The sequence below is a fragment of the Dysidea avara genome, chromosome 3, assembly GCF_963678975.1.
Source record: "Dysidea avara chromosome 3, odDysAvar1.4, whole genome shotgun sequence".
Classification (NCBI taxonomy): domain Eukaryota; kingdom Metazoa; phylum Porifera; class Demospongiae; order Dictyoceratida; family Dysideidae; genus Dysidea; species Dysidea avara.
In genome coordinates, this window is record NC_089274.1 from 28575690 (window position 1) to 28603580 (window position 27891).

Genomic DNA, 27891 nt, shown 5'->3' on the forward strand with positions numbered 1-27891 from the left:
TTTACAAATGTATAGTGTTACATTCTCCTACATTATAATGTTGCTATTACTGCTTAAATGTACTGTTACCTATTATTGTAGCACTACTGGCATTACAAACAAGCTACGTAAATTGATCCACTACTAGTAAAATTTGCTGAAAGAAGGGCATTCAATACTATATCGAATTGGCTACGTTTATCAGCTTGAAATATGCTGCAATATCGGTTATCAGAATATCGGCAAATGTCATATTGGTGCAACACTAATGTGCTTATGATTGTACACTACTGTTATTATTACTGCTTTACAGTGACCAGTGACAGCAACTTGTGCTGCAGCCTTGAGTTATCAGCCTAATAAATAGTATTGGAGACTTTAAAGAGTACTTAACCTAGTTAATAGTGGGCCAAAGAAACATGGTTGTCACATAGTGAGATACCAGTAAAACTGATGGGACAGTACATGTATGTACAACAAGTCAACAACTGTAACTGTAGTTTGTTCAGTAGGAAACATATACTCAGTATGTGTATATGAAGTATGCGTGCACTGTGCAATCATGTACTGATTGACACACTGTACACGGACACACACACACGTACTACACTACACACACTACACTACACTACACACACACTACACTACACACACACACTACACACACACACATGCACTACATACACACACTGCACTACACACTGCACTACACACACTCACTACACACACTGCACTACATACATGCACTACACACACTGCACTACACACCTGCACTACGCTACACACACTGCACTACACTACACATACACACACTACACACACACACACACTACACACACTACACACACACACACTACACATACTACACTACACCACACGCACTACACGTACTACACTACACCACACGCACTACACTACATGCACTACATTACACTACACTACACGCACACACACACACGTATAGTAGTGCTGAAGTGATTATTCGACTATTCAGTTATCGTGACATAATTTGATCCATTGATACACTATTCAAATATTCATTAACACTTAGTAAGCTGTGATCAAGTGGATGAAGCTTACTTTGACGCTTGAGATTGTGAACAAAGTGGTTTATTCATACTGAAATTTTTTAGAAAAGATATAGCAATAGCTTTGAGGCTTTACCTAACTTTCCAAAAAACATTTCAGTAAATTTTTCAGAACTATATGATACCTTTAAGAAATTCTTTAGTGATAACCTTGGTGTCTTGGTGTTATCAATACACCTTCTTAGTTCTGCACATGCAGGCTTGTATTGGGTGCAAATACCTGCTACCAAGCAAACTAAATTATATAATTCTACGTACATGCAAAGTCCTCATCTAATGCAAAATTAAGCAGTAGTATATGCACATACATATTACTACTGTTCTGTGCTTATGTATATAATGTATAGAATTATCATCAACTTGTAATAAATAAACAATTAATTTACTAAAACATAACTTTGGCTGACCATTTTTGCAATTCCTTGCAGATACCCATGGCAACACATTTTTCATAATGTAAATATTCAATCAAATACAAGTATTACAACACAAGTACAGTAAAATTGCCTGTAAATGTTGTCAGCTGCACATATATGCATACATAACTCATATAAAAAACCTTGATTCTTTGAAACCTGATATAGTCCTTGGGACAAGAAAATTGTGTTGAATTACTGTAGTGTGGATGTCAGGGTATTATATTGAAAAGTATTTTGGTACTTAAAACAAGGTCAGATTATAGTGGTTTCACTGTATACAGTACAATGAACAGTATCATCTCACTAGCCCTATGATAAGATCACAACTGTACATGCTGCAGTCTCATGATTGACCCTATAAAATGGAATCACTGACAACACACATCAAATTGTATAACCAGATATTTATGCGGGATGTTATTTTTGCAAAATCCTTAAGTGCCATGAGCTGGATATATTTACGGAGTGCATTTTTTTGTTATTTTCATTGCATTGTACGCATGGTTGATTAGTGACTCTATGCGAGGATAATTATCACGTATGGCACACCCTAATCTGAGAAGAGCTGTTTTGTCAAAGGGTTGGAATTATGCTGAACCATTTGCTGTTGCAGGCCATATAAAATTTCAACAGTTGTTTGTAATATTTTGCAATCGGTTGTCTTGTAACTGGTAGTAGATGCTATTCACAGGATCTACCGCAAAGAAGAGAAGTTGGTTTTTTTGGGGAGACTTCCTTGATCGTGGCCTCTCGAATTGCTTAGTAATGCTTCAGGTGAAACAGCAACAGTGGCTGAAAGTTCTCTATTGCTGGGCAAACTTTTTGACTGGCTTAGAAACACAACAATTTCCAGCACTGCCCAGTATGTACTATTATTGCTACAGCACATGTGTACTGAAATAATTTTCAGTAGAATAAATTTTCATGAGTTATATGTACGTCGCAAAATCCACAACTCCCACATAAAAAAACTGGATATACAGTAGATAATGTACTAAAATAGGGATTTGCAACAGTTACATCATTCCCATAAATTAAGGACTAACAGTTATGTATGGGCAATCCTTGTTATGTGCCAGACTTTAAGTGACCATATCTCTCTACTGTTTTTTTTCTTCATGAATTTATATTGACAGTAATTACCTTTTCACTGTCAAATCACAGCAGCATGTAGTCAGTTTATCTCAGACCTCATTGCTGTGGTGGCACCAATAATTTTGTGGTACTATTGCTAAAGACCATGACAAGGTACAAGAATTTTTCAGAATCCACAATGATTGAAGATTTATATGAAGGTTGTAAAACGAGGCTGATTCTGTCGACTACTGAACTTGTAACCAAACAAGTCAAACCCGTAACAAGGATTATCCATAGTGACGTCACCATTGCAAATCCCTATTTTACTAAAATCATCTATGCACACACACATACACTCACACAGTATATACTCACTCACACAGTATATACTTATAGCATTCAGTTCAGACATCACCTCTTTAGGTCCTTGGATTATTACCTATTTAAGCTGAAGATACAAACATTCTGATGTAATGGCATGCATACACATACATGCTATACACTATACACACAGCAAAAGCAAAGCCTTTGACTGCCCTAGCCTATAGATGGTCACACCTACCCAGTTGACTGGGCAATTGAGGTGATTAAGGGTCGGTGGTAGAAAAACAAGATCAGGAAGCTGTACCATGTCTCACATGTGACGGTGTGGGCACTGATACCCAAAGTACCACCCGAACCTCACCTGCTACATAAAACATGGAAAGTTGTCATTTACTTCCATAGTTAATACCAGGTTCCCATTTAAACAGCTGGAACAATGTGAGAAAGTTTCTTGCTCAAGGAAACAACAAAAGTAACTGAAATAGATCTTAAATTACCATCCCTGTGCTCACTTAACCACTCTACTATGCTGCTTCACTCGCACACACATGCACATTACAAGCATACGCACATACTGTACTTTCATACCCAAACAAATATCCACATGTGTACACAAACTTATACATGAGTGTGTACATATATACATATCTTACTTGGGACTGTGATGCTGTTGCTGATGCTGTTGCTGATGCTGGCACCACATCCATTACTAGTCCTGTAGCTTCCAATCAGGTTACTATTAGGAGGAGGAACAAGGAGGACACTACACACAGATTTTGTAATGATGAAATGTAACTTTTTTTTAAAACTATATACTACAAGGCTCTTTAGGAAATATATAAGTACATGGCTCCACTATTATGCTGACTACACATTTCCATGGCTATTCATTGTGAATTACACACATACATATAAAAGTAAAGGTCCAACAGTGAAAGAATTATAATTCCCACATGGTAATAATTTACATACAGTATGTACTCCTCTGTGTGTGCAAAAGTGCATGTACAGTTATAACAATTGTGCCGCACACACGTAGGAAAATTTACCATACATGCACAATTGGTAGACATTACATTAAGGGTTCTGTCTTGTATCCATTAGATTATGCAGATGCATTGCTTGAATAAAATACAGTAGCTGCGTGGACGAGCAATCACACTCAATAAAACATGGGTAAATATTTGTAGCATTACCAGACAGGTACCATACGACAGAAATTTTGCACAGAAGAAAACCTTACAAATGTGACATGCATGTATCAGTATGAATTAAATAAGTACCTTTAAAAGTGACATTTCATTAAAGCTGATGAAGTGTGGATTCATCAACTTTTCAAATTTCCTGTTGTATGGTAGAGCTACATCAACACTTGAGCACACACACACACACACACACAAAAGGGTTTGGCATCTACATAATGACCACAGCTAGTGATCTACATAATGACCATGGTTAGTGTCACCTCCTGACAATAAGGGTCTGGTGACATGCAATAGAAATACTTGGCTATACTTACAGTATACGACATCAGTTATACATTACAAATTGTGTGGCGTGCATTGATGATGGAGCTTTGCATAGGATATGATAAAAAGTGTTGGAAGCTTAAGACTGTGACCAGTACACTGTAAAAAAGGGTCGGAAGACTACAGGAGACAACAATAAAGAACAAAGTGAATTCTAGTCATACCAAAATAACTGACACAAGAGGCTATCTAGAATCTGATTGACAACCAATGAATTCCATGTGTCACTACCAAGATTTTGCATTGCATGTCACCAGACCCTTGTGGTCTAGGGTGAGAGAGATTACACCCCTGGGACAACTAATGACAGCTCAAAGTGAATTTAACAAACAAAAATCTTAATAAATAAACACCTCTTAAGAGGAAGGGATTCAGTAACATTGTTTGCCCCAGTACTGGGGAGTTTGACACTAGTCAGTGTTGTCCCAAAATGATATGATCCTGGGGTGGGGCCATGACATTAATAACTGCATACACAGATAAAGGACCCCTATTATCAATGGTGCCCAGAGCAATACAACATATATAATTATAGCTCGCATAGCCTATGTCCTATGTCATAGGATAGTTGTAAGACAACCAGCTGGAATAGCAGGGAAGATGCCTAGAGAGCACCTAACGAATTCATCCATTAAAGAAGTGCTTAAACATGCGGTTGCTATGGTTATAAATGCTTGTCGCATATCGGGATTCTGTTCTTCATGGGGCGTTCTAGCTACTGTATACCGGAACTGTTTGTTCTGAAACGAAGTTTCACTGAATTTGTGAGCACACCATGACAAAATTTGCAGCACCACCAATTAATTATGACTATGATTATGATAAGACAGTGCAATGCTGATTAGCTACATCCAATGGAAAAGAAGTAAAGGTAAAATTCTATGGATCTTGGCTGGGTCAATTATTGGCCCGGTGGTGTGCATTTCTTCTCCGACTTGTAGAGGCTGGGACAAAATTAAGATTGAATCAATAACTTGACCATATACCTTGTTTTCAAGAAGGATTTTGAAATTTTCACTCAGTTCCTTGTTGAATTAGTCACCACTTTTCCTTTAAGAGAAGTGATTGAATAATTCTTTTTTTCTGGAGACATGTCAGGTTTGATTTTTATATTAGGCAATGTGCTCACCTTGGATAACAGTAGAGATGTGTCGATGGTTCTGTTAAATCTGACCAATTGTACCTTACTATCCTGGTGTTTGTTGCCCCAGTATGATGTCCATAGAGGCAAAGCTGAGTCTTTTGTCTTGTATCAGTACAACTGGTCTTGTATCAGTACAACTGCATGCAGACCCCCAGCTCCAGCAGTTGGGCTTACAGCTACATTTGGGAGCCAGATCCGCCCGGATGCATACTTACAGATTCAGACTGCAGACTATCACATTTTGCCCAAGGCTCGTTCTCAATTATCATAGTTCTCTATGGCTTGTCCTCTCTATGTACTATCCAAGAAACTTTTAACAACTAATGAATGTTCTCACTATTAAGATCACTTAGATACTTTGTCTGTTCAGTGCTGATAAGCTCAAGGACTGATCAGCATGCTCCGAAACTCACTGTGGGTCTAGGAAATGACTTTTGCTGGATTGTCACCCAGGCCAATTCTCATTCATCCTTCATGCTGCCTCCGATACCCTCCCTACTGCTGTGAACTTGCAATGTTGGCATATTCAATGTAATGAAAAATGCCGGCTCCCTTTGTGGGTGTACATGACCCACTACAGCTCATATCTTAAGTGGCTGCCCTGTTGCCTTGTTCCAAGACCATTTCACATATCGACACTATCAAGTTTTACATTGCCTGGCTTCAGGAATTTCTGAGTTTTTAGCACAACCTGTTTCTGAGTTTTTAGCACAATATGAAACAGGGGAATGCCTTGGAGTATTTCCAGTGGTTTCAGGAAACCACCCCTTTGGACATCATAATTGAGGCTATAGGTTTCCAAAAATTTGAATCCATTATAAAAGGACACATTTAGTTATGTATCTCATTGAAGCATTGGTTTCTCACATAATCATACTAACATTCTGGTCAATAATTTGGGTGAGATACTGTAATAAAGCAGTCTATTAACTATTCTAATAGAACAGTCAACTAACTATACACTTCGAAATTCCTGCATACACATATGCTTTTATTTGTAGAACGTTAATTATGAATTTAAAAGTGTATTGGCCTGTGACAAGCTGTCTTGCTACAAAAATGTATGGCTTTCTGATATATCCTTTCCAAATCCACAAGTAATTAGTATGATAAATCATGCAACTCATGTGCAGGTCTTCTCAAATCAGACTTAATAGTTATGTAATATTGTTATACAGTTGTATTATTTGGAATACACGATGCCAACCAGACAAGTTGCTGTTATTATATCAGCTCACTCAACATACATGTGGTTTGCTATTTTGTGAATATTTTATACTATCATTGTTATATATATGCCACAAAAAGAAGCGATATCTTGTGCCCAAAAAGCACTTGGCTGTGAAAAGGCAAGGCCGAGTGGAGAATACACAAGTAACTGTTCATCAAAAAATTAATTGCACTCAAAAGGTGTGATATTAAAAACTAGCCGAGAAAAGGTTATAGACAAGATCAAGAGTTCATAAATGATGTATATGACTTGCACTGAAGTGGTCAAGGACAGCTATGATTCATATTTAATGTTTTCTTCTTATTTGTGTAGGCTTCTATATGTAAATTACATGTAATAGATTATAATATTATTATACTTCATAAATATAAAAAAAAGCAGTGCAAGTCATATTAATCTGTTCTTGGCTACCACAACTTTTGGTTGCAGTTTCAATGATCATGGCCAGTTAGCTATGCATTTTTGGCCTTGCCTTTGTTACAGCCAAGAGGTGTAGGATTTTATTTTATAAAGCAGTCATCTGGCCAGTTTATCTATTTGTTGATCAATTACCAAATGATTTGGCCAAAATATTTTCAAATTGCCAGATTTCTGGTATGTCCACACATACAATTGTTTTGAATTGTTTAAAACTTTATAGCAATAACCATGAGTTAATTTCTAAACCAGTAGCTAGAGGCCAATGATAATATTATTTATGAATTTACATATAAGTCAACACTACACTCTGGTATAGTTGCTCTAATTTACAGTACATATAGTAGTAGATATGCCTACTGACACATGAAACAAACATCACATGTTGTACACTAAATGGTTATCGGCATGTGCAACTGTCATTCAGTTTTGTTATCTATTTACCCCAACTCTGTAACATGTTGTTTATATTTTATACTTTCACAAACAGTAAATCGCTAGCATTCTCAAGTCTGTACTATCTTTGAAGATCCTTTCATTCCACATGTACAACTGCCATAATGCTTAGGTTGATAGTTTCAGACAACGTAACTACATACTTGCACAGTATCACGAAATATAATATTGATTGTTATATCAAGAGTATACTGGTACATCAAGTCCTATGGACATCAGTAATATTATACAGAAGTGCTTCAATAACAAAATACTGCATGCTTGTTACCTACATTTAACACTTTCAATTACTGATGATTGATGTTCTGTGCATAGTCATTGAGACAGTGTATATAGTATATACGCTGTCTCAATTACCATGTACGGAACATCATTCATCATTAGGTAGCTTTGGCAGTGACCATTTATAGAATGATTATGTCATTACTGAAATTATATAAATGAGAATGTGCAGTAAAACTAAAATAGCTTCCTAATTGTCATACTGTTCTTTAACTGTAAACCTTTTACTGAACAAAAGTCAACTTATTGTACATATAGTTGAATTTGTTCAACTGCAACACCTTCATCATCAAATGATTGATCTTTACATATTCTAACTTTAATATCTCCATTCTCAGACATGAGAAAATGGCGATAAAACCATGGCATCCCAGGCTTCAAAGATCAGCAATAGCAAACTGCAACAGAAACAACCAGAAGAGCATTCCACTGCATTGTGGCAAGCACAAAGCTGAAACCTTGTTTGAAGCAGGAGAGTCAAATGTACCTGATGGAACCTAACTTATTATAGAAGATAGTACTGACATGGATGATAATGAGACGTGGCTCAAGATGTGTAAGATCACATTGCTTATTTCAGATAGAAAGATTCTTACTTCAACTGGTTCACCACTGAATGACAAGCATATTAACTTGGCCCAAATAATGCTTAAACACCAGTTTAGCACACTGAACGGTTTTGTTCTACCTTGTTACAGCATAAAAGTTCAGGCAATAAAATGGTCACTGGAATTCAAATATTCCATTGTAATTATCACTGGTTTACTGCTGCTAAGCTTTATTCTGAAGGGCCTTTAAAGGTTTGTGATTCTGTGTTTATGTCCATTACTGAAGAAGTTAGGTCTCTTTATCTAATAAGTTTGAGTTTCACAACCTTGAATTGGCTACAATGCAAAAGCAGACTGAAAGCAATATATGTGGGCTTTTTGCAGTTGCAGTTGCTACTGCTATTGCATATGGCAGCAACTATTTCCAGAAAGGCAACCATTACCATCCCACAGAGGGTCTTGGTTGTATAGCCTACTGGAATTAAACATTCCAGTGTTACCAGACTCACAATAGTAATGGTTGCCAACGTAAGCAGGAGATTTGGTCCTGGATATCTAGCACAAGGACAGTTGTGAACAGTAAAGAGATTAAAGTTATCACTTAGTCCAACTGCATAGGTCCACACGTGCTTACGAGGATTACCAGTGGTTATAGATATTCCATCAACATACACTCCATCTAATGTGTTAGATGCTGTTACCGGTGTGTACCCATATGCATCTCCTCTGATGGATAGAAACCATCCATACTTCCCTTTTGATATCCCACTACTTTCCCGCATACCTTGCTATAATGTATGGAGTTTGTTGAAAACTTGGTAGAGTAGCAACCAGCTTCCCGATCCCTGTGCAATAAGATTGATTGTCCATGTGGTAGCTAAACCATTCAGTTGGGCAGTTGTCTCCCCTTGTGGTATTCATGTTAGCAATCCTCCTTTGGTGCCATCACATTCTAGTTCCATGTCACAGTAGGCAAAGAATACATCATCAGTTTTGAGGATATAATAGCCCGACCTTCCATGACTTGCCAGATTCTTGTGGTATATTTCAGCACAGGATGCTCCAGGTAGATCAACATCAAACCCATATCTTATACAGTGCTCAGCAATCACTAGTGAGTTTGCCAGTGAAGTTAACATCACTACAAATACCCAGATAGCTATAGCCATTCTTCTTTAAGACTGATAATCCAAAACTGAACTGTGTGTATATGGTATTACTAGCCTTTATACCTAGTTGTGGCTTCTCAGGGTTATTCCCAAGCATAAATACCCAATGCAATAACACTCATTCAGAATAAAATTATGACCTCAATATTGATCTTGTTGATAATAATCCCAACCTCTATACTATAATTTATTATCTACGTATATAGTTGTAAACAAGTTGACACTCACAAAAATTTCAGTTTTATAATATATATATACACTAAAAACCGGGGAATTGGAAACAGTGGAAATGGAAACCGGAAATGGAAAGTGGAAATGGAAAACGGAAATGGTCAAATCATCATATAAATGTATCCTAAAGTAAAACCCTTGTTTAGTGGCCACCTCTTAAAGACCACCTCTGTACAAAGACCACATTATAATTGGAACCTTTTATAAAGACCTCTTCACATTGCAATAATAGCTACATAGGTTCCAAGCATCTTATATCAACAGCTAGAAAGACTAGGCTCTTTGTTAATACAATAGGTTGTAATGTACGAGCTACATTTTACTTACGTAGAACATTTTTGTATAACACATTCTGATACCATAGTATTATCTATGCTGGTACAAACTAAGCAATGATGGTATATGACTTGAATGAAGTGTGGACAAAGAGATGACATTAATATGAGTCATGAAATACAGTCATGTTTGAAGCTTACCAAATTTTGCCATGTAAAGAGGTGATTTTTATCAAAGGTGACCAAAAAGTGGTCCTTGGCCATCTTTGAGATCTAATTACAATGTGGTCTGTTTACAGAGGTGATATATAAGAAGGTGGTCTTTAAGAGGTGGCCACTAAACAAGTGTTGTACATTTATATGACGATTTGACCATTTCCGTTTTCCATTTCCACTTTCTGTTTCCTGATTCCATTTCCACTGTTTCCAATTGCCCTCAAAAACCTGCTCCATAGATGCTTTGCTAATGACATTGTAAGTGATCTTAATGTGACCATACACCAGGGAACTCTGCTATAAAGCAAATAATAATTATACATGTATAGGGCCATTAGCTTGAGGTCCTCAACACTAGGTATAGCTAGTAATACTGGCAGCCTCTGTACAGCTATAAATGAAGGGTGATAAGTGGTTTGATGGGCTTGCACAAGATGTCAAAAAATAGTTTTACGTTTTTGCTATAATTTGACACATGCACAATAGTACACTGGCTCAGTTTTTGGCTCTAGTATCACAATCATTTTTTGATAATTCAGTTACTTTACCTAATAATACAACTTTAATCACAATTTATTCTCAATGACTATTTTAATGCGCTGAGTGACCCTAAAAGTAAGCATTGTGTAAGGAATGCATAGTCTTCACCAGGGGTGGAATTCAGCTTTTGGAAAAAGAAGGTAGGAGGAGAGGAGATGTGAACATACCTAATTTTGGTGATTTCAGAGTAAACTTGGTGGTGCCAATAGCTAGGGAAGGTTACCTCACACTCTAAATATGAAGTGTGTTTTGCGCACAAAATGGTGTCATGGTGCACACTTTGAGGCCCAAAATATTTGCCATGACACCATTTTTGTGTTGTTTGTGTGCAAACACACTTTTTAGAGTGCAAAACACACTAGCATGCATGCAAAGCTTGCCAATTTAGAGGGGTCTTGGGACATGCTCCCCAGGAAATTTAGAGATGAAATCTGGGGGTGATTTCAGCTGATTACCAAAAGATAGTTAATATTTATTTGACTGTTGTATTAGGGAGACAGCTTTATTATGGTTTACGTATATATCTCAATTGTGATATTTATAATAAACTTTCTACTTAATACATGCATGCTACAAAGAGCATTATAGATGCTCTGAAATTGACTGTGAGGCAGTTTAGCTACTATTACTGAATATTTGCCTGACTGCTGTATTATGATTATAATTATATTACTGTTCTATTAGAGAACCTCATCTTGATAGTGTTGATGATCATAATAGTGTTGATGTTTGCATGGGTCTGGGACCAGGTTTTGATTATGTCCCTTTTAAAATACCTGTATATACCAGTTCTGCATATAGTAAACACCTATGTGGACACAAATATGATGGTAGCTAGTAGCTAACTAGACAGGATCTAAACATGTAGCTCCCATTAAAATGCTGAATCTACTGCAGATCTGGTGTATAGTTAGCTATTCAGACAGCAATCAAAGAAAAGTTACTATAATTTACGTGTAAAAGAAATTAGGTGAAATCATTATCTACACAACAGCTAGCTGTGTACTGTAAGATAGTGGATTTAATTAGCATGTAGGCTTGCTGTTGGAGCTACAGCACATGCACACATTATGACAAACATTGATGATGTTTGTATAATAGCTAGCTAAATATCAGTAATAAAGATAAAACATTACTGGATGAGATTTTCGTGACATAGCTATGCAGCACAATTGACATGTAGCTATAATTATTAAAAAATTTTAGTGGGGTTCAAGAGTCCCCCTAAATCCTCTCCTGTTTGCAAAGGCTTCAGTCAGTATGCAAAAATCCTACAGAAATGGTACAGTATTATAGTGCTCAGGGGTTGGGAACATTTAAAGCTGTACGTGTGTATGTATTAAGTAGTATTTTATCTGGAAATTTTGTATTAAAAATCTTATGTATAATTTCAAGGGTGGTATACACCCCAAATTTTTACTACATGTACTGTATATACTAGCTAATAGGTAAGCAGAAGCTAGATGGATGGAAATGGCAAGAGAAAGGGCTATAAGCTATTCTAGAAATCAGTGAATATGGTCAGAATCATAATTATCTTAGGTGTAAGGCTTAAAATTTGAGCTGTTAAAGTTGAAATATTTACCTAGTAGAACAGTCAACTAAAAGAGACCAGTGTGTGAGGCGAAATAGAACTACTCCTTGACCTTTGTATGTGCCAAACATTCAGCCATACCAAAGTTCAAATTCGTATAACAGCATTTATCATGGTGGTGAAATTGCATGTTCATGTGGTGCTATATAATTACAGAACTCTGCTGCTACCATGTCCTATAATTTTTGGAGGCATGTATTTTGTTAATGACTATTCCACAGATGCATGGATGTAGGTAGTATCCCCATTATGCTTAGCTTGTGTACCATGCAGTACCATTCATTGCCTATATACATACAGCAGTTTAATCATATTTTTGCTCCATAACACATTGACCACTATTGGCGAGTAGGTGTGCATGTACTCTATCTGTGCTATTATAACAGCAATACATATGCACAGAAAATATACGCTGCACAGTTCTCCATTGGTCAGCAGCTTGGGTCACCACTATACTACCAATTCAAATAGTAACCAGTGGTGGCACTGGACACCTTGGTACTATAGCTAACCAGTGATTAAGATGTGTACTACTATTCAGTGCATGGGACAGAGAATATCACCAAGAGGTGATTTTCTGTTGGGTACCCAATTACATAATATCATGTGTATAGATGTACAACCAATAAAAGAAATTGCAAACAGGCATTATGGGTGCTTACAACTTCCTTGGACAGAAATCATCACCAATAATATACTGACACTTAGCCAATACAAGCTGCCAGACTATATACAGGTCTATAAGATTGAGTGAGGCTCCACCCCACAAACCTAACCAACATCCTGCGATAGACTAGATGTGATATGGTTGTCATTACACTCAGTTCTAGACAACCACCTAACACAGTAAGATATTGAAAGCTTTAATGTACAAGCAATCTTAAAAGGAAGAGATATCCGTAGATCTGGTTTACAGTTGTTATCACATTAAGGAAATGGGACTAATATTTGTAGTTGACTATCCAGTGTCTTTCTGACTATCTTATTCCATGAATGATTCTGTATACTGTAGATGTTCGTGGTATTGTCCACAATACAGTCCCCTATCACCTCTATGACACGCCTTGTATATATGATTAAATTATTTACATTAAACATTTATACGTACACATATAATGGCATATGTAACTGGACAACTAAGATTTATTACTACTATCTGTTTGTTTTGCTTTAGCATATTGAAAACCACTTGTACTAGAGAAGTACTTCTGGTTAGCCTGAAAATCAAACCAATGATATTCAAATATTTTACATGCTCATACAAATTGCATACCTCCTGAACTTTCTTTTCAGCTGCCATTGGGTTGACAATTTCAAGACCCTTGTAAACAAAAGTTCATACATATAAAGGTACTGAATGGATGTGTATGCCAAAATCACATGAACAGAACAACTAGTTGATTATCAACCAACGTAGAACTACAAAATGGATAAACCTGTTGTATAGTTTGTGTTATTTGCGTAGGGAAAACATGTATACATGTATTATGGACATCTTGGGACCAAATAATAATGTCCTAATTATCAAGGTGTATTACCAAGTGTCCAGATTATGCTGGTGTGTGAGCCCACATTAACACTGATGTAGACGGTGGATTGTGGGAGGGCTCTTCACTTTTTACGCAGGAACAAAAGATTGAAGTATTGTTATTAGAGTAGGAAGTGGAGAATAGTCAAAAATTAACTCTATCAGTGATACTGTAGTATATCAATACCTGTAGAGGAGTGAATGCAATACTTGATGCAGTTCCTGAAGTCATTCCACGCACTGATGTTTTACCACCATACACTTGCTGCTGTTGTAACCGTCGCTGTAGAGTTGTTAACAATAACATTTGCATACCTAAGTGTTGGTTCATATTTATAGTACCTGTAGTCGCTTAGAAATGGACACTTGAGTTTTGTCAGAAGCAGCTGGACCTCTCACTTTCCCACTACTACTCTTACCAATCCATCCAGTGGAGAAGCCCAAATCATCTTGATAGGCATCTTGTTCAATCTGTAAATGTGTTTGGTATAGTGTGTATGGTTAAACCTGGTAAACAGTTAATTAACTGTACAATATGGTTACCTCTCCAAAAGTCATACGGTTAGCATGTTTTCTTAGGTCAGTAATTCCATATCTTTCCTTTATCTTCCTCATCCTACGTATTGTACACAACATGGTTTATGATAGTACTGTATATTAGGGATCATGAAAGTTCTGGGCTTTTCTGGCCAACAATATTACTGTAAAACCAGAATTTTCCTTCATGACAGTATGGCAGTGTTGGCTAGGTATGCATAAGCAAGCCCTTCAAACCCTTCCAACAAGTTTCTATGAAATCTAAAAAATCTAGAATTTTATGCTGACTGACTAACTGATAACCATGGATAAGGCAACGGGCTTGTGATTTCTTCTAGCATTGTTTTAATATGACAAAATCATTTTGGTTTAGTTCTAGTTTTAGTACTCAATTTTAAGAATGGTTTAGTTAGTATTAGTTCTAGTACCCCCAATTTGCAGAAGTTTTGATCGTGATAATTGGCAGTGGTCTTTGCCTTTTAGAATACACTGTCAGGTTTGCTTTTGTCTGAAACCTTTTAATTTAGTACTAGTAATAGAACCAAAAGTTTAAGAAATTTTTCTTTAGTTTCAGTTTTTGAACCAAAAATTCCATTGGTTTAGTCTAGTTTTAGAACCAAAATACCTCATAATTTTGATTTAGTTTTAGTGTACTGGAACTAAAAATAAATTATTGTACTAAAAGTACTTTTAGTTCTAGTACTTTAGAACCAAAACAACACTTTCTTCACTGTTCAATATCACTTGTCCTGAAATGTGCCTTTTTCGTCATCCACAGTACACTGTATGTATACACTCATCATAGACTTACCTTTGTCATTCTGTGTTCCCCAGTTCTTTTTGATGAAAGCACAAGATGTCGATTTGCAACAGCGCAATACGGTTTCCCTATGGTTGTGTTGACTAGCTATCATGTTTACTACCCACATTTTCTGTAGCGACTGGTTTGATTGTAGAGATGCTTCTCACACTGTTCTTTGTTTGTAACGCTGTGTAATGGGCTGAACATAGCTGAAAATGAAGCATAATTAATGGCCACTTCAGTTTTCAGTAATTGTGAGAGTTCAGATTAATTTTATGATATGCCTGGCACCTTTTTTGATGTGGTATGCATGGGTTCAGTAGTCATAATTATGTTATTAAAAAAGTAAACCAACAAGTGGAAGGAAATACAGATCAAAGAAAAAAGAAGTAGTGAAAGCTGGTGCTAAAGGGTAGAGGAAAGGTTAAAAAACAACATGCGTTTAGGGTAGAAGAAAAGACACGCCCATAGGGGTTCCATTTCTCAGATAACCGGATCCCTCCTAGCTACAGTGTGTCATTACTACAGTTGTAATCATCACATAAACTGTTGAAAACAAATCATATTACAAAGAAGACATTGTTATGTATCACATGGAGATGACCCTTGATCGTTTTATGCTGGATGAGGCACAGTGGTCACAACTACAAAGTGGTTCAGTGTGGCAAGGTTAATATGATGTGTTGACCAGGAATTCAGCCCTTCAATGAGTTTACATAATTTAGTAGCAATTAGTGGGCAGGAGGCATTGTCATTGTAAACACTGACACAGAGTAGAAAGTCTACAACACAATCCACCAGTAGCACAACTACATACAGTACGTACTCACCTTTTACCACCTCTCTTCTTACGTGGAGCATCATCTGGCTTGGGTAGTGGTTTAACTTGTTTAACACGAGGTGGTTCCTGCATCTTGTCCAGTTTCTTTTGAATTTCATCTCTTAAAGCTATAGTATATATTGACATGTACATATTACTTTGCCATACAGTCAGTATTTAATTCTAGTCCACTAAAGTTAGCAATGGACATTGATTGAACTATAGAATTTGGCATTTTGTACTAAGCTACTGACTATGTATACTATAATTTCATGATGAAACATTATCACTAGCCATACAAAGTGACTCAAGGTACTATGCATTTGTAATTGTGCACTAACAAGGAATTAAAATAATTATACATACCGGCTATATACCCAGTTATCACTGTTGTGTCTCCCTACTACCTAACGCAATGGATGGCATATAGTAAAACGTCCTACTGAATGGACCTCACACATTCAGTTTACAGTATATGTTTGGTCAATATTTGCCATCCAAACATGTAAATAGTGTGTATAAACAGTAATACAAATGTATGTACAGTACATTGGTTGTACTGTGTATAACAAAGCATGTATCCACTGACAGAAAGACAATTCAACTGACCTTTACCCGCTTCTCCTAGAGGACTCTCATGGAAGCTATCAACACGAGCAGCTAGGGCACATTTTGATGCCACAATTCTTGCTGCTTTCCTCTGTAGATCCTTCAGTAAACAACAAGCTGTAACCAAGTAGAATATTGGCACCAGCTATCCCACATACTAATAATTGTCACTTTTCTGAGAAATACAATGATTCACCATAATGGTCATAAAAAAAGTCCCTTCAGGAAAAACAGGTGCATGTAAGCCATTCAAGACCATTAGCACTCCTACATAAAGTGATTGTCCAACAGATGTTAGGATAACCACAACTATTTTTATCTTATCAAAGAGCTCTGGAAATAGAATGCTATTGCTTGAAATGTTTCTATATATTTAACTATAGCACAGCAACAGTTACTACAGTACATTGTACACATGTTCAGATCACTTACTGCTGGTACACTTTGTACCATCTCAGAATAGAACACTAGTCCAGTATGGGGGAGAACAGTGGCTGATGAAAAACCTGACAATGTTTTCTTCTGTGCACCCAACACCTGTGTGGCTGCATGGGAACATCTGCCATGTCATGATATGACCCCACCTGAATATTACAGGCTGGCATCTTAGATAAACTTGTCAGCCCACCAGCAATACCTGTAATTGACCAATAAAATCCCCACAATATTCATAGGTAATATTACCCATCAGTTTAGCAGCCACTGTGGAGCCAACTATCTGTGAAAGGTTTGGAGAAATGAATGTCATCCTGCTCTCCACATATTCCAATATGTGTAGCTTGATCTCATTGAGTGACTCTGCCTGTAGTATAACAAGTGTACAATAATACATTAGTAGTGGCTGTAGCATTAGAGTAGTAAACAGGATCACAGTGTATGTAGTAAGTTCTTACCATATCACAAGCTTCAAATATCAAGTCTAACTCTTCTTGTTCAATTCTTTGCCTGTAGTTAATACAAATGTGAAGCACAGGTTGAATATAAGTTGCTCTTGTGAAACTTGATTAAAAGCTGCAGCTTTTTTGGTGGCAGAGATCAAACTTTTTGGTGGCGTAAAACTTGATTGTACTGTACATAGTGTACTCAGAGGGGTATGTGCAATAGTACTGTATGTATACATATACATCCCCTTTCTCCTTGTAATCTAGAGTACCAAACTAATGCTTTGTACTTACTTATATGCAGGTGCCACAGGCACTTAAATAAATAACACTGATACCATTAGTCGACATAAGATGTGAAATATCTATTTGGGGAAATGCATCATTGTGTATAATTACAGGCTAAGAGACAAGGAATTGACAAGGAAAGTTTAAACTGGAGCGCGGGAGGACTAAGAAATAAAAATCCAGTGGTTGCAGCTCTTTTTGATGGGTAAACAGTAAACTTGGTAACTAAGGACCTGGAGAATCCATAGGGACACAAACTTATTGGAATTTTATATTCCATTCTTGTACTAGCAAGTCACAGTGCTTAGCCTTGCATAGCCAGACCACCTTTTCTCTGGCACGGTGCCTCACACAATGCTTATACCAATTAAGTTCCTACAAACTGTAACAGGTCTGGACTGCTTAGCATAAGCCACTTATTCTCTATACCTCCAAATACAAAGTGTATTTGTCAAGCTGTTAGTATAACGTGTTGCACTGACGCTATAGTACTTTCATCAGGAAATAGTTGCTTGCACTAAGACTTGCAACATTATTATTATTATTGGCATTTTACTTACATAGTCATACCTACGAATGACATGCCTACCATGTTTGTCATGTGATAAGGTGAATCACCATATGTGATAAGGTGAATCACCATTTGTGATTGCTTTCTGAGTGAAATGGAGAAGTCAACAAATACACTGTGGAATTATATGGCTAAGGCAAAAATCCACCACAGCACATTTGGGGCATCGAAAGAGATATTAATTAAACTATAGTGGCACTGGTACTGTGTAGCCTAAAGATTATGACAGGGAAAGGTAAGCTAGATTTGTTATTCGGCTCCAAAGATTTATTATATACCTGTAGGCTGATCCACAGATAAATGTTCTTCTTGCTATACTGTAGTATATGGTTATAGTACATGTACTACTAACCCTTGTGTGGTAGAGGCAGTGACAGACACGACCATGACAGTAGCCGCTGGCAGAAACTCCTCAACACCAGACTTCGTTACTTGAAGATCATTCCCTAGTGCCTACATGTAAAGTGTATTACATCTTGTAAATACTGTAACTAGTGATACAAGATACAAGTACATGTCTGTATACATGGTGAATTGAAGATAAATAACACTTCTTATTGTTTTACTGTGATTTAATATTGTGCACTACTCCAGCTTGTTTCAGTACTTTTTATCGATGTGCTATGGTCCCTACTCTAGTTGAAAATTCTAAATTTTTCTGTGTACCCATTTCTAAACTTTTTTTTGTAAATAATTATTATGACTGGTGAACCCACGCATACCGCATCTGAAATGATGCTGCGTGCCCCAATTATCGTCTGAAAAGCAAAGTATTCATTATGCTTCATTGTCAGCTATGTTCAACCCGTTATGCAGCATTTCGAATCAAGAACTGTTTGAAAAGCACCTCTGCAACCCACGCATATCAAAAGAAAAGGTGCCACGCGTCCCAGGATATATCACTAATTATCATATGAAAAGTGAAGTATCCTTTACGCTTCGTTGTTGGCTATGTTCAAACCGTTACACAGCAGTACGAATCAAGAACTGTTTGAAAAGTGCCTCTGCTATCAAAATAGCCACTATGACAGATATGGACGATTTCCGTTATGCGGAAGGGAAGCCATCACGTGCTATCGCCAAATCGACACTTTTCGTTGTCAGCAAAGATGAATGGGACACAAGGGAGGACACTGGTAAGTCCATGAAGAAGGCGTTGCACGTACTGCGGAATACCAAAAGGCACCTGTCGGGCTGAAGCAATGTCGAACAGTGAAAAAATCAAGCCCATAGCCTTATCCGTTATCGAGTTACGCTTGTCTGAAGGCATCAGTCAGTCAGTCAGTTACTCAGTCAGTCAGTAGAAAATTTCGTTAAATAAATTATTTTTAAAATTCCATAGCAACTTGTTGAAAGCGTTTCAGGTTGATCTGAAAGCTTGTTTGGGCTTAGTTTTACCTAACCAATACTGCTTCATCGTCGTCAGGGAAAATTGAGGCTGTTTTTTGGGTGATTTTATTTCATGGGCCACGCCTACTCCTTTGTGGTCCTACTATACACTACTATTGTAGTGTATGATATGAAGTTAAGTTCTGTAGGTGCTAACCCCATGCTCTAATGGAAGGTGGTGGTGGTTTACTAAGTAAGCTACCCCATTCTCAGATATAGCATGTCAATAGTGTAATAGCATTATAGGATTCCTAATCAAACATGAAATTCCTAATACTTGTTAGTTGACTTTTTTGTAACACAATTATGACTGGTGAACCTGCATCAAAAGAATGACACAAAACTTATCATAAAATTGAACAAATGTCCCAACTATCAATTGAAGTGGCCATTACTCTTGATTTCAGCTATGTTCAGCCTGTTACATAACATTACAAACTAAAAGAAGCACCTCTGTTATCAATACAGACATTACGGAAGATTCCTTGTTACAAGATTACAGTCAGCACAGGTACGCCATTATGCACTACCATGAATCAACACCTTAAGCTGTCAGTGAAAAGCAATGGGGATGGTACATCTAGCGGAAATGGCGGAAACGACGGAATCGCGGAAATGTTGTTAGGCTGGCTGAAAAATTAATTGCAACCATTTGCCAATACAGAACAACATGTACATACACACACACACACCTCTTGGTGCTGTCCACTGAAGTTGCTCAGCAATAGGGGGGCCCTAGGTAGTGACAAGCTGTTGTCTTCACACAGACACAGTAGTGACAATGTCGTATCAAATCCTCCTGACGGTGGAACTGTTGACTACAGAAACAGTTGTAAGTATTGTTTTGTGGGAACAAGTTTGCAGCACAGGTGTTCTGCCTCCTTGATTGTGCCACTTTACATACTTGAGCACTGAGTCCTATCTTGGCATAGAGCATACCAGCAATTATCAATAGCGATGGCTTTCAGATCAGACAACACCCCATCACGCCATCATTTCTTGGTCCCATGAAAAGGCCACTTCTTCTGTAATTCTCCAAACAGTAGCTGCTTGGGAAGTCTATCATCAGCCATACGACCAAGGTGACCAAGCCAACGAAGGCACCTCTCCATAATAAAATCAGCTATCGACCACCGCATACCAAATGCTTCTGAAAAATTGTTAGCAGTAATACGTTCTCTCCACTGCTGATAACGAGACACGCCCAAGATAGTCCGAACACAACAGTTATGAAAGGTGGTAAGTTGTTGTTGTAAATCAGGAGCCTTTATTGTCCAAGTTTCTGCACCATAAAGTAAAATAGATACCACAACTGCTTTATATACATTCCTTTTGGTAGACACAGAAAAAGTCCTATTCATAAAAATAGCATTACGCAAGCTACCAAACACCCTAGAGGCTTTTGCAATTCTACATGCTACCTCTCTAGTAACCTCTCCATCATTACACAGACATGATCCCAGGTAAGTAAATTCAGTCACTATCTCTATTTTACTCCCCTCCACACTCAGTGGAGTAACATCATCTTCACCAATACCAGTCCCCATAGCCAGACCCTTAGTTTTGGGAAGACTAACAGTCAATCCAAACTGACTTGCTCCCTTAACAAAGCTCTTTCCAGCAGATTCCAAGGCAGACTGGGATGCAGCATACAATGCAAGATCATTGGCAAATTGCGACTCAGTAACTTGGACCATTTGCAATCTAAACTTAACAGTACGGTCTCCTACCAGCCTCCTTCCATGTTTGTACAACACGGTAACTCCAGCACCCTCAGAACGATCTCACCATGTGGCCACCATAGCATTAAAATAGATATTGAAGAGTGTGGGGGGCCATCGTGCACCCTTGCCTTAAGCCACTCCTCACTTCAAATCTAGCAGAGATATCAGCACCCACATGAACCCCTGCATACATTCCCTCATGAAAAGACCTAATTATATTCAACATCTTGGGGGGCACGTCACACTTCCCAAGGATTGTCCACAAGGCACCCCTAGGTACAGAGTCTTATGCCTTCTTCAAATCAATAAATAACACAAACAGACGATCACTGTGCTCTCAGGTCTTCTCCATCAGTTGTCTGGCAGCAAATATCATATCAGTGCATTCTCTACCTTTACGAAAACCACACTGATAGTCAGGGAGCAACCCCTCAGCAATCACCTGCAGACGTTCCTGAACAATCCTTGCAAAGACTTTCCCTACTACATCAAGCAAACTAATGCCACGCCAATTGTCACAAGATTGAAGATTACCTTTTTTGGTACTGGTACTATCAGTGCATCCCTCCATGCATCAAAAACTCTACCTTCATTCCAAACATCTTTCACCAATGCAAGCAGCCTACTGTATCTCTCAAAACAGCACCACCAAACAAAATCAACTCCGGCAAAATACCAGACAGACCACCTGCCTTTCTCACCTTCAGCTGAGACAAGGCAACTTCCAACTCCTCCATGGTAGGAGGATCATCTAAGTGAAGCAGTGGTGGTAGGGTAGGCATAGCAGCAATAACATCCTCATCATAAATACTCTGAATATTCAACAAATTCTTAAAATGCTCATACTAGCGATCTACAACTTCCTCTGGTCCCTTAGTAAGTTTATCATCAACCTTCAAAACCGCAGCAGGGTGGTCTGCGACCAGAGTGAGCTCGCTGCAACCTACGAATGCTGCCCCACCTAACCTGCCCATCTCATCTAGCTGCATTGCCCTCAGCAGCCACCTAATTAACCCAATCCTCCTTAGCCTTGACAACAGCCTCCTGTACCATCCGCTGCAACTTCCTGAAGGTCCTCCTACGTGATCTTGTGCCTACTTGAAGAAACTTCTGATAAGCATCATTCTTCTCATGAATTAAAGGCTCCAGCTGAGAATAACTGTCCTCAAATCATTCTAGATTCGAACAATAGCCCCTACCACTCGAATCTTCAGCTGAATCTACTATACAAGACTGCAATTCCTTCTAATTGTCCTCAGCACAAGTCACAGAGGAGAACCTCCCATCACACCATCTCCCCTCCAAAGATATCACATACTCATTTGCTGTGCCTGGTCTTGAAAACTTATGCACAGCAAATAGTACAGGACGCTTCCATACACCAACAGAATGGGAAAATAAAATCCACACTCTAGCCCTTACCATATGATGATCTACATTCAGGAAGGTCAGTACCACCAGATGGTACGGCTGTAATTAGGAGGGAAGGTGTGGGAATTATTTTAAATTCCAAAGCTACAGCTGCTTGGAGGGCAGCAGGTGAAGTGTGGAGGCGGTCAGCTCCAATTGATCATGGCTAGATTGAAGTGGGTTTGTATGAGATGGCAACAACATAAAACATCATTTGTAACAATACTTTGTATCCCTCAACAATGGGCTATACATCTGAACCAAACCATTTTGTCTCCTGAATTCCAGCCACAGAAACCCTATACCTCTTGAGCTCTCCCACCAACAAATCAAGTTTCCTATCTACAGTTGAATTACTAGGAGGACCATTCCTCCGACTAATACGGATGTCACCTGAAATTTCAGTCAAAGATCGAACGTTCCATGAACAAATGGTTAAATTATTAAGACATTTCCTGTACATTTACAAGCTTGTCACTCACTAGTGCAATGCAAGAGCCTTCTCTTGGGTTGCAAGCCCAAGCAAGCCCAAGGAAGGCAAAACCACAAAATGATATCTGGAACACGCTTCCACACGATACCAAGCATGGCTAGTTGGCTTTCACCAGTGTTTGTAGCTCCAATAAACAACAAACACTGCCCAGGGGTCACCACAGGGAGGCGTCAACTAACATAGTCTTAAGAAAGACTCACTCACACGCACGCACGCATGCACGCACGCACACGCACACACACAATATGCAACTCACAAATTAATGAAACTAGTCACTACTGCTGAGCACAACATGGAACCCACCAGAATTGAAACGCATGCTCTTTGGAGCACTGATTTCTCCAGTACCTATGTAAACTGTATAAAGCTTTGATTACCTGTAGATGGAGCTAGTTACATACAGTGTAGCCAAAACCAATCTAGACATCAAGGTACAGTAGCTAATGCAGACTTGATAGATTACTGTACAAATTTTTTTAATCATGTTCATTGTGTAAATATAACACTACTTCAGTGGGAATGACAATGTCACTGGCTGATACAGCAGGCCAGTTGGACTGTAAACAAGGTATATAAACATGATATCAGAGGTTTCCTATTTTGCTGGTGGGTATACCAGTGATGAGACTATTGTATGTCCTTTGCTCCATGTGTTAATTGAATAGCCATATTATTATGAAGGATCAGCATACTCACCAGTGGACTTCCTAGGAAATCTTTGATGACATCCCGCACAAACAGACTTTCCACGCAACAGAATAATTGTGAAGGGATTCATAGGAGCTGGAAACACCAGCGTTCTTTGCTGTGATAAAAGATAAAAAGCCGCGGTGATGGAAGCATATGAAAACTACTGCAACCTTGGTTACAGGCCGGATCGTGCGCTTATATATTATGCTGATTGTTTCATTAATTTGTGAGTTGCATATTATGTGTGCTGTTCTGCAGTGGTAGATGGTTGTGATTAATTTTTTAGCCAGCCTAGCAACGTTTCCGCCATTTCCACGGTTTCCACCATTTCCGCTAAATATATAATCCCAAAGTAGTGAGACACAAAGGGTGGATCACACGCTTCACACCCAAAACCCATACCCATGTCCTGATATTTGTTGCAGTGTTACATGCACAAATGTACACACTCAACAGGCTGTACAATATGCTATTAACATTTTGTGTGTTAACCTATACACAAAAACACAGTTTTTCACCATACAAAACTTGTGATATACAATGTAAAATATACTTACCTTTACTGTTTTAATGTACTCCATTGGTGTGTGTATAAGTGACTCCAGTTCAGGAAATCTCTTAGCATAGTTATCACGAGTGAACTTATGGATCACATCTAATAACACAACAATACAACTACACTACATTATGTACACACTAACTGATCTCAGTGTCCAGTTCCACTAACATGTTGTTTGACTCTACTATCAATTGATACTCAGGATCAGCCTCCACTGGTCCTAACACTGTATGGTAGTACGTAGGTACAGTAACTTCAGATAAATTTTTTTGAACACATACAAATATATTAGAGCTGCACTACTGGACAGAATAATCATAACCGGTAATGTGACTAAGCAGATCACAACTGTCTTGATAACCAGTCAACTGAATGACATTTCCTGCAATTTTTATAGTATGTTACACCGCTATGTAACCTAAACGGTTTGTCAGATTGTCCTAACAGTGGCCAAAGTAACAGGCACCAAGTGATTATACACATAATCCACTATTAGTGTGATATCAATGCTAAAGCATGAGAAAAGTACCCAAAACATACATTTTTAGGTTGGTTATTCAGCTGTGCAAAAAATAACTGATAACTGGAATAACTGGCTGGTTGTTCGGTTTATCCAATATTAAGGTTCACAGCACTATAATATATAGTAGTACACTATGCATGCATTATACATTCAACGTTGATCATTTTTGTGTTACAAAATTCAACGCCAAATGTTCTGACAATCTATTTAAAATATTTTCAACAAGATGATATCTCTTATTATTAGTACAAGTGAAATGATCTCAATAGAAAGACTGAAATGAATTCTCATGCGTGACTACCTCAAAGGAAATGTCTACCCTGCTAGCTCCAGAAGATTGATCACCAGCCTTGGTTTACATCATTTACAGTGATGAAGTGATGCCTCATATAGCCAAGTACAAACTGGCAACTCACTGTACTCAAGTGCAACAGAAGTAACCTAGTGTGTATACAGACCAAATCCCCTTGTGCAGGATTATGATGACCAATGACAGGATCAATGATTGTTACACACTCTGTATACACAGGACACATACCTTCACTACGAGCCCCCTTCTCCATGTATGTCCCAATTTGTTTCACCATTTCCAAAAGCTGCAAAGTTAGCATGCAGCATTTACAACATACTGTATGTCATGACATGCTTAATAAAAGTAGGACATGTGATTACCATATGACAACAAAATTTGGCGAAATGGTGATTTGCCACCAAACTGCCAAATTTAAAATTTGTCAATATTTTTATACTGTACCTTGTGTCCAAGCTTTTGATAACAGTTGTTGAGGTAGGTTTTAACCAAGTGTGGGTCCATGGATACTACTTTAAACACACCTCAGTGGTAAATTAGTGTGGTTGCATGCATGCAAATGGCCTAGAACTTGTACTCGATTAGTGGATGTGGCTCCACATAAGCTTGCAGACAGTAGCAGACATGTACAGCCATTGATAAATGGGTCAGATCCGGACCTGGTTTCAATCATGAAAGCAGACTGATCGATGCACGCAGTGTCTGAATCCATAATATTTCAGCACAAAAAGGATTGTATACTATAGCATGCACGTTTCGTTCATACACTGCACTGCCAATTTTTCAATGAGAGCATTTTACCAATTAAATCTTCGCTGACTGCAATTTTATAGCAAATATTAGTTTCACCAATATTTGTTGTTATATGGTATGTTGTGCAATATATATTGTATACATGCTACAAATGCAACTCCTGTGGGACCGGATCTGTGTGGGACCAGGACATTTAAAATTCCACCACTACACTCCATGACCACGTGCATGAACAATGAATTTTATGTAATGTGGACGCAGACACACAGTACAGTGGCCTTGTCCAAGATAGCATAATGTAGTTTGTGGGCTGAACTTGCAGACTGAACCACGGACTGGGATAATCGAAGTATCGTCTAGCTCTTGTAACACTTAAGTCACAGCTACAACTGCTAATACTGCTCTTCCTTCTAGACCATGGAGGTCATGGTGCACCACTTAATTAGAATATTTACAAAAATTTGACAAAATATGTATGACAGTAGTTGGGCTTTAGCTTTGTACAGGACTTCGTAAAATCGTGGACTTGTTAAAGCCATAACAGACATATGAGTGATTACATGCACAGAATTTTATACAACTAGTGATGAAGCAACAATGTACATGCATAGTTAAAGCTGGCGGCAACTAACACATGACAAACGAGTGTGAAATGCAGAGAGATTAAGTGGTGCTTAGAACTTCACAATCCAGTATGGGACATCTACAAGCTGTATTATCAATGTTCAGCTTAATACTGCATAGCCTAAACATTTCAAGGCGATAATTTTTTTTGCTGATTTTGAGGTTTCGGAGTGAAAATTTTTATCACGATTTGAATCATTTGTGTCACATCTTTGTTACCAGAAGTAACAATATCGAACAGAAGACTAGTTCTATTCTTGCGACTACTTTTGAAAACATAAACAACTGTGTTGCCATGCACCTCAAGATCAACAATAAGTTGTGACATGCCTACAGTACATTTTGACATTTTATAGATATATATTGTGAGTGGTGCCCTGGCTTTATCGAAGGGAGCATAAGAAGTGGTGAATGCATGTATTGGAGTGATTGGGCTCATGCGAGATGATTCCAATCCTGGTGTACTTGTCTATGGCAACATTGCTCAACCGAAGATGTTAGGCTATGATATTTTAAAAATCCCAATTAACACTGCACTTTCAAATGACTTGAAACTCAAAACTAAGTGTCAGTAGTTTCAAGTAATTATATTATCGTACACACACCTCTCTACTGTCCAGTAATTTGGCCATACTCTTTACTGACTTGTCAGAGACCGCCTCCCCTCCTTGTGCCTCGTTGGGTACTTCCATCTCATCCTCATTCTGCCACTGTTCCACTTCATCTCTCTCGTTGCCCACTTCGTCTAAGTCTGCTAACAGTTCGTCTGCTAAAGACATTTTGGCTAGACTGACTATATACCAATTAAATGGTTCTAGTTAAAGCTCATTAGTTGTGCTAAGGCGCATCCTTTAATGAAAC

General features: G+C 38.1%; 1 protein-coding gene and 2 long non-coding RNA genes across 4 annotated transcripts in view; 1 reads left to right on the forward strand and 2 right to left on the reverse strand.

Moving 5' to 3' along the window:
* The window catches only part of LOC136250625 (uncharacterized), a 7562-nt gene extending 5475 nt beyond the window's left edge, over nt 1-2087 (forward strand). For both annotated transcript variants that reach the window (XR_010698605.1, XR_010698604.1), the window contains one exon: nt 293-2087. This is a non-coding gene — a long non-coding RNA (uncharacterized lncRNA). The remainder of the gene's footprint in view (nt 1-292) is intronic.
* On the reverse strand, nt 1494-9677 carry LOC136250626 (uncharacterized). Its single transcript, XR_010698606.1, has 3 exons — nt 9279-9677; nt 3541-3623; nt 1494-3011 (listed from the first exon to the last, which is right to left on the reverse strand). It is a non-coding gene; the product is annotated as an uncharacterized lncRNA (long non-coding RNA).
* Nucleotides 9678-13583: 3906 nt separating this feature from the next.
* LOC136250629 (U4/U6 small nuclear ribonucleoprotein Prp31-like) lies at nt 13584-27885 on the reverse strand. Its single transcript, XM_066042853.1, has 16 exons — nt 27636-27885; nt 25882-25939; nt 24963-25046; nt 24819-24916; nt 18908-19008; nt 17709-17760; nt 17500-17617; nt 17400-17452; nt 17248-17352; nt 16816-16915; nt 16217-16334; nt 14591-14663; nt 14390-14518; nt 14235-14330; nt 13793-13840; nt 13584-13736 (listed from the first exon to the last, which is right to left on the reverse strand). The coding sequence occupies exons 1-16, from the start codon at nt 27807-27809 to the stop codon at nt 13656-13658; spliced, it is 1488 nt and encodes a 495-aa protein (XP_065898925.1). The 5' UTR covers nt 27810-27885; the 3' UTR covers nt 13584-13655.
* Nucleotides 27886-27891: the final 6 nt, after the last annotated feature.